The sequence below is a fragment of the Balaenoptera ricei genome, chromosome 4 (genome assembly GCF_028023285.1).
Source record: "Balaenoptera ricei isolate mBalRic1 chromosome 4, mBalRic1.hap2, whole genome shotgun sequence".
Lineage (NCBI taxonomy): Eukaryota > Metazoa > Chordata > Mammalia > Artiodactyla > Balaenopteridae > Balaenoptera > Balaenoptera ricei.
Window position 1 is genome coordinate 130,656,686 of NC_082642.1, and position 16,944 is coordinate 130,673,629.

General features: G+C 35.0%; 1 protein-coding gene across 8 annotated transcripts in view; it reads right to left on the minus strand.

Annotated features, from left to right (window-relative positions):
* The window catches only part of ROBO2 (roundabout guidance receptor 2), a 572,703-nt gene that overhangs the window by 145,724 nt on the left and 410,035 nt on the right, over positions 1-16,944 (minus strand). For all 8 annotated transcript variants that reach the window (XM_059921372.1, XM_059921368.1, XM_059921371.1 and 5 more), the window contains exons 4-5: positions 15,377-15,497; positions 4,361-4,499 (exon numbers count right to left, since the gene is read on the minus strand). In XM_059921372.1, the coding sequence (XP_059777355.1) occupies positions 4,361-4,499; positions 15,377-15,497 (260 nt within the window). The remainder of the gene's footprint in view (positions 1-4,360; positions 4,500-15,376; positions 15,498-16,944) is intronic.

Genomic DNA, 16,944 nt, shown 5'->3' on the forward strand with positions numbered 1-16,944 from the left:
TTTAACTTTCATTAATGTATTCAGTATGTGAATACTTTCCTACATCACTCAATTTGATCAACGTAAAATAAAAAATAATCAATAACAGCATATTTACCTTGTTTAAAGTGACTTCTTTTTCACAGACTATCAATGGCACTTAATAAATACAATAGGCACTTAATAAACATAGGTAAACCTTAAAGTGTTTCTTCTACAATTTCAATTATGCCTTGAAAAAACAGTGTTTTTAAAACACATAATCATTACGAACTACAAAATGTCTTTCCCTTATCTCCTCATTTTGTTCCCCCACCCACTTTATTTTCACGGTGGTGTATAAAATTCTTATCCCTAATAAATGAGTCGTTGTGCATTTATTTGAGCACATACGTATTGAGACTCTTTGGAGAAAAAGATATTGATACCTGGTACAATCACAAAAAAAGCAGTGACCTTTCTCTTCCTGAAATCTTCAACTGTGAAATAGTAGTATTGTAAGATGTTTCTGCAAACGTAACCAAGCAGGATCCTATGAGGCCTTCCCATGACAAGCTCTCCCCCATATCCTCTGCTTTAGCTCCTCTCTGAAGTACCTAGATAACAGTACCTGATGCACATTTCCTGAGCTGTTTTAGAGATGTGAAAACCCCCCACCAACTGGAAGATGTTAACTACTTGATGACCATGAGAACGAAGGCCCAGGCCTCCGGGAGCCGAAGACTGATAATGTTAATCCCTGTGACATCAACCTGTTACCTCACCATCAGCCAGTCAGAGAATTGTGCACGAGCTGATCACACACCCTGTGACCCGCTCCCTCACCTGGCTTTTAAAACTGCTTTGCCAAAACCCATTGGGGGACCTTGGGGGTTTTTTAGAGCACGATCCACTCCTCTCCTTGCATGGCCCTGCAATAAACCTTTCTCTGCTCCAAACTGCGACATTTAGGTTTGTTTGGCCTTGCTGTGAGTTGGGCACATGAACTTGCCCTCACACAAGCAATTAACATTTTAACAGTAGCATATATAAAATGAAGGCTCCTTCCTATTTTGTCCCTTTTTTATATGGAAAATGTCTAAATAAATAACTTTTCCCTGCTTGGGCATCAGGGTTATTGTTAGACTTGGGAATTGCTATTTATCAACCTCACCGAAATATTTATCTAATCAAAAAATGGCTTTAATAAAACTCACCAATGGTAAGTTGTAATTTCATTAACGATAGTTACTGAGAAAGGTCAGAAATTTAGGGCTAAATCAAAGAAAGAGGTGTACGGGTACTACTTAAAAAATGTTTTCACAGTGAAGAAAAAAATACTCCTTTAATTCATCTCTGGTTACTGGAAGGTTGGCACAGATATCTTCTTCTGTGTTGAAAGTTTAAATAGCTATCACAGCATTTCATAAATTTAAACTTGAATTGAAAAGCTTTTCTTGTCTCCAAAAGAAAAATAGTCACATATTACTTACATAGTAATTACAGGCTATGCAGCTGCCCTACAAAGCTTTACTATAAATGTGTTGAGCATGAACCACTACACAAACCTTATTCAAATTGCATTAAATGTTAAGCCAAAGAAATGTCATCCTCCACACCACTCCACACAATTGCTTACACAAGAACAATGGCCATCTCCCTAGTCTGAGACCTAAATAATGTAATAGAATCAATGTTGTTGATTTGGGCTATGGTTGGTTAAGTCATTACTGTTATTCCTCACCAAGCAAAAAGGTCTCCTTCCCCCTCATTATGCATATGTGAAGCTTATGCTAATGCATACAAATCTAAGAGTGAATAAGCTTCTTTGAAATACCATTTAAAGATTGAGATTTCAAGAAAAAGTACATGGCTTCTATCATGATAAAAGTCCTGACCTCAATTTCTACATTGCACTGATCCTTGCTTTAAGCCTTTCTAACCTACAATATAAAGCTTACACAGCATTTCCATTTGCCTAATACTTTAAAAATATTTAGCTGGTCACACAAAGCACTGTAGTCATATCATGCCAGTAACAGAAGAATAAAGAGGACAAACTTACGAAATGTTTTAAGGAAAGTTGGTAGAGGTATGATTTCGAAAAATTTCAACTTCGTCTTTAGAGGCCTTTATATCAGCCATTCTAAATAGGCAGTTTTAATGCTGTTGTTTGATTTGTATGTATTATTTGAGCTCGGAAGCAAAAGAATATGGAAAGATTTGGAGAACATTGTGGCAAACCAAGCTTTCAGGTTTAACGACCTAACACCTAGAGCAATCTGGGAACAAATCAAACTGGGATTAAGGTGTATTTTACCTTAATTCAAAGACATAGACGCATTAAAATGTAATACACCCTTACCACTTTCTATTTTCTCAACTTTTGTCAATAGGATCCTATTTAATGATTAAAAATATCAGGATCACCAGGGATGTAATGTGAATATCATGTAACCCCTGATAATCATGTGACAAAAAGGGCACTCTCCTTGACTTTCTTCCTGAAGTCCCAGAAAGCCAGTCTAATCATGAGAAAACACTAGACAATCCCAAGTTTGGGGAACATTCTTAGTATACCTGTCCAGAACAGTCTTAGGATACTTAAGACTTGTCAAGGTCATAAAAACAAGGAAAGACTGAGAACCTGTCATAGAACAGAGGAGACTGGGAAAACATGACAACTTAATGCAATATCCTATAATATCCAACTAAAATACCCCAGGTAGGATCCTGGAGAAAAAGGAAGACTGGTGAAATCAAAATAACATATAAACTTTAATTATCATGTATCAGCATTTGTCTATTATGAGTTACATATCTTTCATATTTGTGTAAGATGTTAACAATAGGGGAAACCAGGTATAGGGTACATGGGAATTCTCTGTACTATCTCTGTAACTTTCTGTAAATCCAAAATTATTCCAAAATGAAAGATTTTTTTATGAACAGGCTATTTATTTCTACTAATTGAAAATTAATCTTTGTCTACACTAATTTTACAATATAATTAATCTCTTAGTCTTACATCAACATTTTAAAATTATACACGAAGTGCCCTCAAATTTGTGGAAAGTTATTGAGTATACACAGAAGATGGACTCCAATACCTCAATTCCATCACCTCTACTTGCTTTTCAACCTGCTTCTCCACTGAGAAAGTTTGAGGAGGCTCACATTCACTAACCTCTCCTAATAACATTCTTTAAAACTAGGTGTCTGACAGCAAAGCGAGAAAAGAAACATAGTCAACTTTCTCTACCATTTATGCCGAAAAGCTAAGCAAAGTAAAATTTTCACTTGTCTCTTTGCTATAGATTGCAAAGAACCTGTCACTATTAAAAATGTTTGGTCCATTTGAAGCCAGTGCTGTTGATAATGTGACTTTAGAAAGTATAGTATCAGAGACCTAGGGATATGTAATAATGAGATTTTGAAATGAATGTATAAATTCAGGAAAGAATCGATAGCAGTGCCAGTGAAAGCACAAAAAAACTCAATTTGATTTCTGTGAAAGCATGTTTACTTTCAGTCAGTTGAATGAAACCTAATTTCTTTTTTAGGAAAGAAAATTAGTAAAAAAGCAGGATGTGAAATTTTTTGCAGACCCTGATTGTAGTAGGTGTGATGGCTGTAGTTTCAGAAGGTAGGACTAGGATGAAGTCAAAAGAAATCTTATAGCTAAATACGCTTGTTACATAGGAAAAAAAAATACTTGAATGATTTATTTGATCATAAAAGGCAAGGTCCTGGGAGAATTTAGATTACAAAAAAGTTCTATTTTTATTTTTATAAAAGATGACAAGCATTTCTGGACTTATCCTAGAGAGTGAGAGATTGGGTTTTGGGTTTGGTGATAAGAATAGAAAAGAGTTGGAAGAGAAGATCTCCATGAAGAGATGGCAAGTGAGAAAGTGACAGGAAGTCCGTAAGTGAAAAATTCCCTACGTGGATAGCGATGTGCCTTTTCATTATGGTATTGAATGAGATCCATTGTTTATTGCAGACCCTACAGTCCGCTACACCCAGTAGCCATGGCCACAGAGCAGTAGTTGAAGGGGGCATTTGGGGTGGGTGGGTCATTAGAAATTCAGCAGGAACAGAATGGCAGACCTAGATGGGGCCAGGAGAAAAAGAGTGCCTTAAGAATCCTTGATATTGGGGGATAATAGATGGAGTTGAGGGTCCGGCATTTATGTGAAAATTCAATGAAAGAGTGACATCAAAAGCCTGGAGGACTTCAGTATATAAAACAGCAGATATCTGGCTTTCATATATAAAAATCATGTGTGAAAATAACATACCAAGATATGAGTGTTTGGTGGTACAATGGGGGCTGTCTTTTTCTTTTATAATTATTCAATGGTTATCTAACAATTTTCCATCCATATGATGTTCTTACCTTCCTCTTGGCAAGTCTGCGTCATCCTTTTTCCACCGCACAGTTGGTTGAGGATCTCCTTGGACCTGACAACGAAACTCTACAGCTTCTTCCTCCAGCACCACCTGGTTAATTGGCCTCCTGAGAAAAGCGGGTCGTTCTTAGGGAAAAAAAGAAACAGTAAAATAAAATGAATGTTGTGCATATTTCAAGTGCATTATGAAAAAAAGCATAGAAAATATGTGGTTTATTTTTGGTACATAGGTACCTAATTTTATAGCTCAACTATGTCTTGATAAGGTCTTACAGATCCAATGTAATTGTATAAGATAAAATATTTTTGGAGCACATAAATAGCTATGGTTTGCATATAAAACCATACAATCTGTTGGAAAATATTAAATTGATTCTTCTGTGAGTTTCTGAGCTAAATCATGTGGAACTTGTCATAAAAAACCTGAACAATGAATTCCAAAGAAACAAGGAAAGAGATGATTATCTTAATCCATTAAAATGACTCAGAGTGGGAAAAATGAAAGTTGAAACTAATGGAAAATATCAAAAAGGAAACAAATATTAATATTCCATCAAGAATGCTAGAGAAAACTAAAAACGTTGTGCTCTCAAGATGAGTATTATCTAAATTTTCTCACTAAGGCTATCCATTTGATAAGGACCCAATACTTCCATGAATATTTTAACTTCATATGTGATTTTTGTGTGTCTTAAATTTTTTAAAAATCTGTCAATCTGATTTTTCTTAAATAAAAAACACTATCATTATTAATTATTGTAAACTATTTACTGTCACATACTTTTCTAAGGCTACTTCTAATTATCTTCTCCTAAGTGTTCCAGATACTTGCCCATTTTTATTTACTTAACTTTTCTGTTTGTTTGTTTCTCTAGTATTCTGTTTTAGTGTTTCTGTCCTTTAGTCTTTTGTTGTTAATCTGTACCTAGTACTGTTAATCTGCATTCTAACACTTTTTTTTTTTTTTTTAAACTTTGGGTCTATCTATCTATCTATTTATTTATTTATTTATTTATTTATTTATTTATGGCTGTGTTGGGTCTTCGTTTCTGTCTGAGGGCTTTCCCCAGTTGTGGCAAGTGGGGGCCACTCTTTATCGCGATGCACGGGCCTCTCATTATCGCGGCCTCTCTTGTTGCAGAGCACAGGCTCCAGACGCGCAGGCTCAGTAACTGTGGCTCACGGGCCCAGTTGCTCCGCGGCACGTGGGATCCTCCCAGACCAGGGCTCGAACCCGTGTCCCCTGCATTGGCAGGCAGACTCTCAACCACTGCGCCACCACGGAAGCCCTCTAACACTCTTCTAAATAAAGCCTGGAAAAAATAAATTCCTGTCCATAAGAATCTTACTATTGAAGAGAAGTATAAAACAAAATGTAGTTTTACATATCTGTAAACACTTCAATCTCTTGTCTAGTTTCTTCTCTTTTTTATAATGATCTGATTCTGATACAGGAAAAATCACCATTTAAATTTTTATTAGCCCATGTCTCTCAATCATAGGCAAGTCCAATATTGCTACTTATTGAAGTAGGAAGAGAAGTCAAGGAAAAGAAAAATGAAATCCTTAGGGAGTTGACACAATTTATGGCCATATGGCCATACTTAGTCACTTAGAACTTTAGTTTCAAACCCAATTTAAGAATGTGAATACAGTGGCACAAAAACTGAAACATATTTAGCAAGAAATCTTTAAGGAAAATAAATCACATCAAATAACATATGTTGAGTATAGACTGGAAGTATATGATTTTATTGACTAAATAAAGACCCATATTTCTGAAACAAATGTGTAAGCTACAAAAGCATATTTTAATGCAATAAAGTCAACCATCATTGGTATTCAGAAGGAAGACAACTGCATCTCTCCACAGGGCAGTTGACAGTAGGGATCAAAATTTTCTTTAAACACAGACAGACCTGCACATGCTCAAGTATCTGTACACTGGGGCCCCAAAACCCCAAGCCGCAACACAAGGCTCATGGACTTTATCATGGAGAGGTTTTATAACACAGGATTTAGAAATAATCCATATAGACTTGAGGGAAAAGTTTGCTTCAAAAGATTTTAGGTGCTCAGAAACAATTAGCAGCTAAGTGTGCCCCTTTGACCACAGAACAAATCTGCAAGTTGGATAGAATTACTTAGTGTTATCCTTTGACCACTGGACACTGTGTGCTCCAAACAACTATTTTAGTGCCTGCATAGTTCATATTGAGCTACTGTTTTTGGCAGTATATAGGCAATAGGATCAGTATCTTCTTATGAGTGTTTGGAATATTGACAGAAAAAGATGAGTCATTAGCAAAGAAAGCAGGATTGATTTCTTCTTTGCTATCACTTAGGGATATTCATCCAGCTCAACCAAAAGCTGCTGTAACCCAATATTAAAAGAGATCCAAGCCACTGCTGATATCACTAATGAATGAGAAATCATCTGTCAGGCTATCCCTCCTGCTCCCTCCGATTTTAAAGGGGGAATTGTCCTAAAACTTGGCATATGGATGAGTAAGCTAAGAGAAGTCTTTCCCTCATCCACTCATTCATTCAGCACGTGTTAATGCAGCTTCTCCTATGCCAGGTTTCGAGCTTGGTAGCTGGTGAAGAGCCAGCAGCTTGGTTTCATCAGAAAAGTGGTGAGAGATGAAACTAGTTAGTTGGTAAATGGTGAGACAATGATGGGTCTTCTATACCCTGTCAAAGAATGTGAGCTCTACCCTAAAGGTGATAGAGAGATGTTGAAAGATTTTAACTAAGGAAGCACCATTTTTAATAAGCATATGAAAACGATCGTGTTGGCAGATCTGTGAAAAATGAATTAGAAGAGAATATGAAGCAGTGAATTAGGTCAAACAGTTATTGTAAGAAATTATTTCAGCTTAGAACTGGTTCTAGGGATATGGAAGAGGGAACAGAATGAAGAGATACCAGAACTGGGTGATCACTCAGATGTGGAAGGAAAGTCTAGAAAGATTCTCAAAGTTCCATCCGGCAAACTGGAACAAAGTGGCAGGTAAGGTATGGACATGATGTGTGACTGTGTCGATCCTTTCATTGCAGATATGGTAGATATGAAAAAAATGGGCCCCTTACACTTAAGCCATTGTTAGCATTCTGTTACTTGAAGTCAAGTGCATTCTTAATATGGTAAAGGAGGTTACTTATATTATAGAGAGGAGAAAATAAATATGATTACATCTATAGACATAGAGAATCCATTGGATTAAAAAAATTCTAAATAAAGAAGGAATCACAAGAAACTTCTTAAGTATAATGAAGATATTTTATCAGAAACTAAATGCAAAAATTATTCTTTAAAAGTAATATACTAAAGTCATGCCTAATACAATCAGGAACAAAATGGACATGCTGACATTAATAATCAGTAAGAAAAAAAACGGAAGTGTGAGTATTGGAGAAGAACCAAAATAGTCATTACTTGCAGACACTCCACAATACAAATAATACAGAACAGTAACTTCGATCACTGATAACTGCGACAAAAGATAAGAACAACATAGGATCATTGCAGCAATGCTGGCAGTATTGGAAAATCGGGGATTTTAGGATAAATTGTGGCAAAATCATACCTTGGGATGTAAATGCTATCTATGTATCTATCTCTCTAACATGGAAAATTTTCATGGCATGATGCTGACTACAAAGTATATTGCGTAAGAGTATATAGATTAGTTCCACTAAAATACACATTAATATTTTCAGGCAAAGTTATTGTATGTTTCCTTTAACATGCCACCAGTCACAAAATTGCAACATGTGAGTATAATTAATTCAAAGAGCAAACTTTGAAAGAGTTGCCACAAAACTAAAATTGTCTCTTCGTTCAGAGGACACCATTAGGGTCCTTGACGATTTTTTTGGTTATCATACCTGTTCTAAGTCCCACTGTTTTGTATGGAGACACGTGGAAGCACCTGATTTACAATTTCAAGAAGGAAGAAAGTTATGGGGTTCCCTGCTGCTGTTCTGATGAACTCAGTAGGGGTGGAGAACTTTGCAATGAACTTTGTCTATTCTATTCTGCCCTCAAGCAGAGTTTAGTTGCCTAGAAACTAGATAACCACAGGAGACTATGTGGTATAGAATTTTTGAAAGCCTAACATTGGTTTATGGTGGCAAATGCAATTCAATTGATAAAAAAAAATGGACAATGCAAAGAATAACCCAGAAGAAAGTCATTTGCATATACATGGCACATCAGAAAGGGTTTTATACCTGAATGTACCTGAGGTTGTGCCTTCCAACAAAGTAACATTGAAATTTACCAATTCATTGGAATTTGGTCACAACTTTTAAAAAATTGTTCTGAGAATTTCCATAGCACCTGTTGCAGCAATTATCTCTAAGTTGTGTTATTCATTATTTCAGTTGTTTTCTGCTAATTATATTAAGTTCATCTTCTACTTTGTAATTTTAACAGCCTACAAAAAAACAGTATGTTAAAAACTGTAGGTTTGCTTAACATTTATTTAAATGGAAAGACTTTTTTTGGTAGGAATTATTTTCAGTTTACTTAACTAGACTTTATCTCCAGAAAATCTGAGAATCAAAAATATGAGTATTAAAGACTAAATAAGTTATACAGGCAGAAATGTATTTTTAAATGCTTTGCCTTTGCAGGGGCTACTGTTACCATAGCCAAACACAAAACCACACCCCTTTCAGACGCAAATTACAAAAATTACAAGGAATTATCTTGGGGTTTATTGTTTTGTGTCAAAATCATCTGCAAATAATGTAGTTAGAAGGATTAGAAAGTAAGATGACAAGAGAAGCATCCAGCAAGTCGATAATTGACCACATTCAATACCCATTAATGCCCCGTGAAGTCTGTACTCCATGAAGCTCTGGACAACTACAATAAATATACATGAAACATCTTGAACTACTGACTAACAAGCAAACCAAATTTTAAGGCGTGTCAAAATAAGGTCACTGATTTTTCTATGTTGTTACCTTATGGCTGATTACACATTGAAACACGGGTAGAAATCTCAAGGGCTATTTGCTGAAAGTTTATCAATGAGATTAGAGTCCCTCTGAATGGCCTGATCCTTAATTATATAGCCACAGCATGATCAGAGGCAATGTCTTTGTCAATGCAATTAACATTTTTTTATTGTGAGATTAACTGGATTTGAATCACCTGCATAGTTTGCTTATAAGGTTAATCTCTCTTGAGATAGCAGTGTTCTTTGGCAGCGTGGTACTATGTAAAGTACAGGTCTCAAGTAGCCAGGTTAATTTAGTTCCAAATTGGCATTGTGGAAAATCCAGCTTTGTATGCAACTGTAATAAAATCAAATGCCGAGTCTCCTTGTGGTTACGTCAATAATACTCAGAAAGCAAAATATTCAGTTCAACCCCAAAACCATAAATCTGAAATGTGGTTGCATAATATCTCTTAACTTTCTTACTTACATGCTACAATGAAGGAAATTAAGTGTCCAGAGAACAAATTTCTTTCAACTGTATTCAGTCATTGACTATGGCTGTAAAATTGGCAAAGGCTGTGCTGTGACAGCTATCACTAGGACAACCTTAACAATTTAAAAATAAACTTTGCTTGACATTATAAAAGTAGCATTATGGCAATAATTATATAGGTAGAGTCCTTTAAGTCCTCTAAGACCAAAGCTATGCAGTAAAAGCACATGAGACCTAACCACTGCTTGTAAATCTTATCTTAACTTCAGTTGACCCAGAAGGATCTGCCACCCAGTAGTGTCTATTAAACTGGAAAGTGAGATGGCTAGTCCTAGTATGTCTCCTTTTTTAAATGGGTATGTGTGAGGGGCAGGGTGTTATGATAGCCATTGAATGTGAATTAACTGTGCCCTTCCAATATAGACTGCATGATAATGATCAGTCTGCCTGACTGTAATAAATAAATCCTTGCTGCACTAATTTCTCTTCTTGCCAAGAATTTTCTTTGTCTGAGAGAAACCATCCTGTGAAGCAAAAGCAAACATAGGTAAATATTCTCAGAGGGAAAAAATACCTTTCTCACCATGCTTTAGAGGCAAAGTTTCATGTTATTGCTGATATGATATGAGAGTCATACTGAAAGCAGGGGACCTGTCTATTCATTTCCCTACTCTATTTAAACACTGAGAGCCTGGCACATAGTAGGTGTTCAAAAGATATTTATTAAATAAGTGAACAAATGAGAAATATTTTGCTGTTTTAAAGTTTGCAAGTTAATATTATTTAAAAGAACTAAATTGCTCTTAACAATCACCTTGATTTTAATAACACCTTCTGTTTTAAATTCTTAAATGAAGACCACAAGTTATCAGTAACACACAGATATTTCCTAAGGTTTGGTTCTGAGATTTCTTCCCTCATAGCTTTGTCTCACAGTATCTCAACTACACTCAGGCCATCAACTATTATCTCTCACTCAATAACTGAATATCAATATAACCAGACCCAACCTCTATCCTCATCCCGAAGAAAATAGTCATTTGAAGAAAGCCTCCTGTGTAAAAGACAGAACAATGCAGGCGAGAGGTCAGGGAAAGGAACTTAGAAGAAAAGGAGGAATGCATCATGAGAAAATTTTATTTAAAAAAAAAGAATATTGTTAAAATCCTGAGATGCAAGATAAGTTAAAACATCCATGAAATAAGAACAAGATGCTATAAATAAGGAATATTTCAAGAAAAGAAAGATCTAGGAGATTTAACATCTCATTAATGAATTTATGCTTGACAGAGAAATGGAATAGAAAAAATGGACAGTATATTTCATTGACTTGTTTGAATAGAGTGTTTTTAGATTGAGATTGCTCAGTAAGTGTCCAACCAGTAAAAGAAAAAAGTGCCAAAATGAGGCATGGTATTGAAACATTTCAGAACCATGGGATAAAGAGAAGGTACTAAGTAAAGTTTGGAAAGAGAAAAAAAAAAGGAAAATGATCTCATAGGGATCAAAAGTACAGTAGACTCCTCAACAGTAACGATGGAAGCAAAATGATATTGAAGTGGCGACCTTAATATTTCGAGCAAAAATATTTTTTTAAACTTGAATTCTATAACCAGCCGAAGTATCCATTAAGTTTTGGATTGAATAAAGATAGTTTGGTCTGGAATGTGCTCTAGGCTCTAGTCAAGGAGAAATCAGGAGAGAAACACTGTTCTGAATATAGGAGTTAAACAAGAAAAAAAAATACAGGATATAGGAAACAGGGAATCCAGCATCAGAGGAAAGGGAAGATGAATATCAGAATGAAGTTTCTGGGGTAGAACTAAATAGAATCCAGCCCGGTTGGACTGGGCAGAAGTCTGACGCCTCCAGGATGGCTGTAGCAAGAGTAGACTTAATAGCTAAATAGAATTTAGAGAATTTTAAACCTTCTGTTGAAGATTTCAAGAAGAATTCATGACAGGCATAGATAAACATAAGTAAAAGGAAAAATGGATTTATTATTAATTTGAAGAAGACCAAATATAGTGCCAGAAAAGTACTGCATAACACTTAGCTCACAGTCAATATTTACAAGGCTATAATAACTTAAATTCTAAATATTAATATATTCAATGTTTCTAAAGTTAATATACTGAAAAGACAAAGAAGGGAAAAGACAAAAAGAGGGAAAAGTACAGGTGAGAAGTTGGGGAAGGGAGTATAAGTGGACCAAATCATCATCTTCCAAAATAAGAAGTTAAAATGTATAAAACTGCAGAATGAGCACATAGAAATATGGAAATAAATCCCAGAAGAAAAAGATAAAACAGGCTTATAGGAATGTTCAAAGATAAGAAATGTGTGTGTGTGTATGTGTGTTGGGAGGAGGGGAGGTTGCAAGCTCTTTCTGTATTTCATCATAAGTTTTGCAATACTTCTAATGTCTATTAGAAATGTAACATAGAAAATCTTTTTTCATGTATTACTTTTATAAACATTTAAAAATCATTAGGAAAAAATTCTTATTTTTAGTTGCTTTTTAATGATAGTTAAATTCTAGATAACAGATATCCCAAACCTACCCATAACTGGAAATTTAATTATGGACTTCAACTCTAGTTTCTCTGTCTTCAGGATCTCTAGAATTTAATTAACATATGTAAATTGCTATGAAGTATTCTTTATGAAGACATCTAGACTGTGCCATAGATTTTAGTGTCCTTCTACACTATGATGCCTACTTCTAATTTTTAGATTTGGTACTGCCACTTAACTAGGATGTTACTTTATGGTCAGCAAATATTAAAGAAGAACAAACAGCATAAATGATTCATAGAGTATGGCAGAGTAACATTTTGAAAATTAAGTCACACTGATTTAAGACTTTTTCTAAAGCGCAGATTTTTAAAGCATAATTTGCAATTTTCAAACTAAAAAACTTCTAAGTCCAATCCCACTTATTAAAGAGTCAAAATACTTGCAGATGGCTATTGTATTGGTAAAGACCCTTTATCCTTTTCATTGGTTTCCTTGCCATTATAAGCGAATTATATTTTTGAACAATTAAATATCATCAGTTACTTTTTCTGTATTATATATCTTAAAGATGGAGTTGCAAAGGACATTTAAAAACTTCCATTTAAAAGCTGGAAGAGTACAGAGTTGGTCATAGCAGCCAGAGTTTTAAAGGCAGAATTGTTGCTACATGAAAACAGAATTGAGAGAGGAGAGGTAAACTGTCACTAACCAGTTTTACATTTATAAACCTCCCACCAGAGATAGAATATCTAACAACGATGAAATACAGATAGGTTTACTAGAAAACATTTTCTGGATATAGAACATCAAAATAAGCTAAAGAAGGCCTCATTATACATAGCACACTAGTTATTTTATTTTCTCTAAGCACTGGGGAATCAAGGTACAGGAGGGGGTCTTTCCCATGCGATACTTGTCACAATCTTGATTTAGACCATCACTACGCTTTTTATGTTTTATTTCTAGGTTTGGATGTTGTTTTATTATCAATTATGGAATTTTAGTTTTTCCCTCAACTTAATATTGTACTTAGGTCAGTTCTGACTAGTTTACACCATGAGATAAACGTTTCTCAGCTTCCTAAATCAATTGTTCCAGAAGAACTGCCTGTAGACAAATTCAATCTTTTTGGTTTATAGCTACTTTCAAAATAATTTAGAAGTCCCCCCTGTAACTCCTGACATATTTAGGGATATCCTGTAGTTCTCATCATGTTTTTAGAGAAAGTAGGGTGAATATTTCATAACACAAGTCACATTTGGTAAGTCTAATTGCTTGGGTAATAACACTAAACCCTTTCAATTTTCTTCTGAAGGCAATATATGCTGCTGTAATGAAACATTTTTCTGTTCCAAAGCTGGTGGTAGCTACAGAAGAATAGAGATGAGTGTTTCTTTAAATAGAATAGCTGTACTTGTGGGTTTTCAATGCTAATGTTCAGTGACCGCTAATTTCATATCTTAGCAGGCAAAACTGTATTTTATTCATTACGGAGTGAAGCACATTTTGAGACTCCTATAGATAGATAACTGCATGAAATGTAAGGGCAAACTGATATTGTCTGAGCTCTCTGTAGGACAGAAATTTACATGCATACTTTGAACAGTTTTATTTTTACTGTTCAATTCCTTTAATGAATTATGGGATCCTGGTTTTGTCATTTGGGACTTCAAGCCGCTTAGTATCCACAAGGAGTATTACCAGAGATTACCTGATACTCAGAGCAATTGAAAAGAGAGGCCTGCACTCTAGTACATATTCATAAAGCACACCTGATACTCTAACTGTAATGGAAACCATAATATGGCTCTTTTTTGCATCGCAGCACGGGATCCCATTATACCACGGGTGGCACATCCCAAACTGCAAAAGAAGTTTCTTTAGGGATGTATGCCAGATTCTGATGCTACCTCAGTGTGTTCTGGAGTAATGACATAGGATCTTATCATACCATGCACAGATTCAGAAGATTATTTTACTGGCACACACAAAAAAGTAATTTGAAATTCACAATTATCGCTTGCATTTAAAAAAGAAATCATAATATCTGCAATAGTGACTCTTTTATTCAAATATATATAGAGAGAGATTGATATACACACTAATCTATATATGTGTGTGTATATACATATGTGTATGTGTTTGTGAGTGCGTTTGTGTGTATACATATATATTTCCATACAGATACTTGAATGGGACTTCAATGGGACTTCAGTGTCTTCTAAAGGAATGTTTCATTTTCCAGCATCTTTAGGATCCCCATTTTCCCCAATTTTCTGCCATTGTATTTCTCTTTCAATTTTCCACAGCTGCCCTGTAGCATTTTCCTTACTTTTGTTTAATTGGCCATCTTTACTACCTCCAATTTTCTCCTTCCTAATGCTTTCTCCACTATTTCTGTGATATAGATCTTATCACGTTTTCATTAACTAACTGAATTACTCCAGCTAAAGAGTCCTTTGGCTCTTAAAGTTGAAGAAACATGAATATTATAGCAAAATAGTTGATCAATTTTTTTCTAATTTTGATTGCGTGTGTATAACTAGCAAGCTAGTCTTTTTATCATGAGGTAAAACTGCAAATAGCTCAATCTGAAATTTTTTAAATTAGAAAACAAGTGAAATGGCTATACACTGCACTCTCTAATTTTTAAAAACCTTACCCTGTGTCATGCACAAAATAAATACTTGATAAATGCATCACAATGGAATGAGTGATAAATTTTAAATGTATATAATCTCTCAAATAGATTTTGAGAAAGAACAGTTTTTTACCTCCTGATGAAAGGCAAAATCCTATAAATATATATGAATAAAGTAGGTAAATTAATGTTTCAAAAGTTTAATTTTCTTCACATCAAAGATTTCATCTGAAAGACAGAACCAGAAAACAAGACAATTCTAGTCTATTGAGTTCACCACAAGTCAGAAGTAACTGTCCCTGTATGGCCTGGTGTTTGGTATTAGCAAAAATATTTAAAGGAAATGGAAAAGTAGATAGTAAATAGCAATTTATAATTTAAAAGAGAGTTTTACCAAAGACAGTCAGCTCTGCTGGATCACTGTCTCTTTCTCCCACCATATTGGTGCCAACACAGGTATACATCCCTGCATCACTTTTCCTGGTATTGGAGATCATTAGTTTTCCACCACGGATCTGTTAAAATTGAAAAAAAAAGAAAATGGAAAGGAAAAGAAACAGAGAAAGAAAGGTCACTAATAAATAATTTTAAATATTTAAGCACATATTTTTTTCTCTAAAAGAAATAGCTGAGTGTCTAAGACGCAAAACTCTCCCACTATTTTGGCATCTGCATGTGTACTTTCTTCTCTTAAATTCACCCTCAATCTAAGCCTCCATATTCCGTTTCTAGAGAATGCTTCTTTAAGGCAGTCTTCCTCTCTATTGCCTGGTCCTATTTTGAATCTTGTGACTGCCCCCATTAAACCACAGTGGTTGGTCTTCACTCTGAGATTCTGTTGAATGAATTTCTATTGACATTTGTCATCAGAACAAAGTACTAGATATCTGCTTTGGATAATATAATGAAATCTAATTGACTCAGAAGAATTCAGTGAGTATTTGCTGAGTACCTCTATGGGCTGGGTAGTGTTCTAGGCCTTTGAGATTCAACAGTCAACCAAATAGTAAAAATCTCTGCTTTCATGGAGTTTACATTTCAATTGTTAGTATTAAAATTATCTTTGCCTCATCTTAACTGTATTTATGAGATAATTTTTGAAGAGGAGGTCAGGTTGAATAAAAACAAATAATTTTTTTTTGAATGATGAGTATGACTTGGTACAAATCACTGGCTTCTAATATGTGGTCCCTAAATGTTTCTTAAATGAGAAGCATTTTTGTTTGAATAAACAAATGTAATAATGTTAAAATGTCTGTTAGTTAAAGGGTACATTAAAGCAGAATAAGGTTTTCGGTAAGTGAATCATCAACTTATAGCTTCTTTTTCCAATTTAAAAATTTTTTTATTATTTATCTAGTTCAACAATCTTAACTTTACAATGACTGAGTGTTCTTAAAGAGATATGAGATAAGAATATGCTGGTTTCCTCCTTTAATTTTAATTTCACAGGCAGACAAACCTCAAGTAGGTACGTTTTCATCAGACTTATTCAGGCTCTAAAACTAGCCATGTCATAGAAAGGGCTTTTCAACATTTTTTTTTACTTAGGAAGAAAACATAGTCAACCTATTCTCAACTGTATGCAGTAGAGCATAATAAATGATAGGTTTAAACCACAGAGGCCATTTCTCCTTCCCTCGAAGCTGAGTGTGACAATATGATTTGATTTGATTTGATCAGTGGAACTAAAGCAACATTTCACCAGAAGAAAGGCACTCGCATATAGGGACTTGCCTTCTCTTGCTGCAGTTGGAACCCTGAGACCAGTATGAGAACCAGCCCGAGCTAGCCTGCTGGAAAATGAGAGGCCGTGAGGAGAGGGACCAAGATGGCCAGCTGAGAGACAGTCAATGGCCAGACATGTGAGTAAAGTTATCCTAGATCACCCCAGCTGCCAGCACACGTTTAAACAAGCCACAGAAGCATGAGAAAGCCTAGCAAAGATCAACCAAGCTAGCC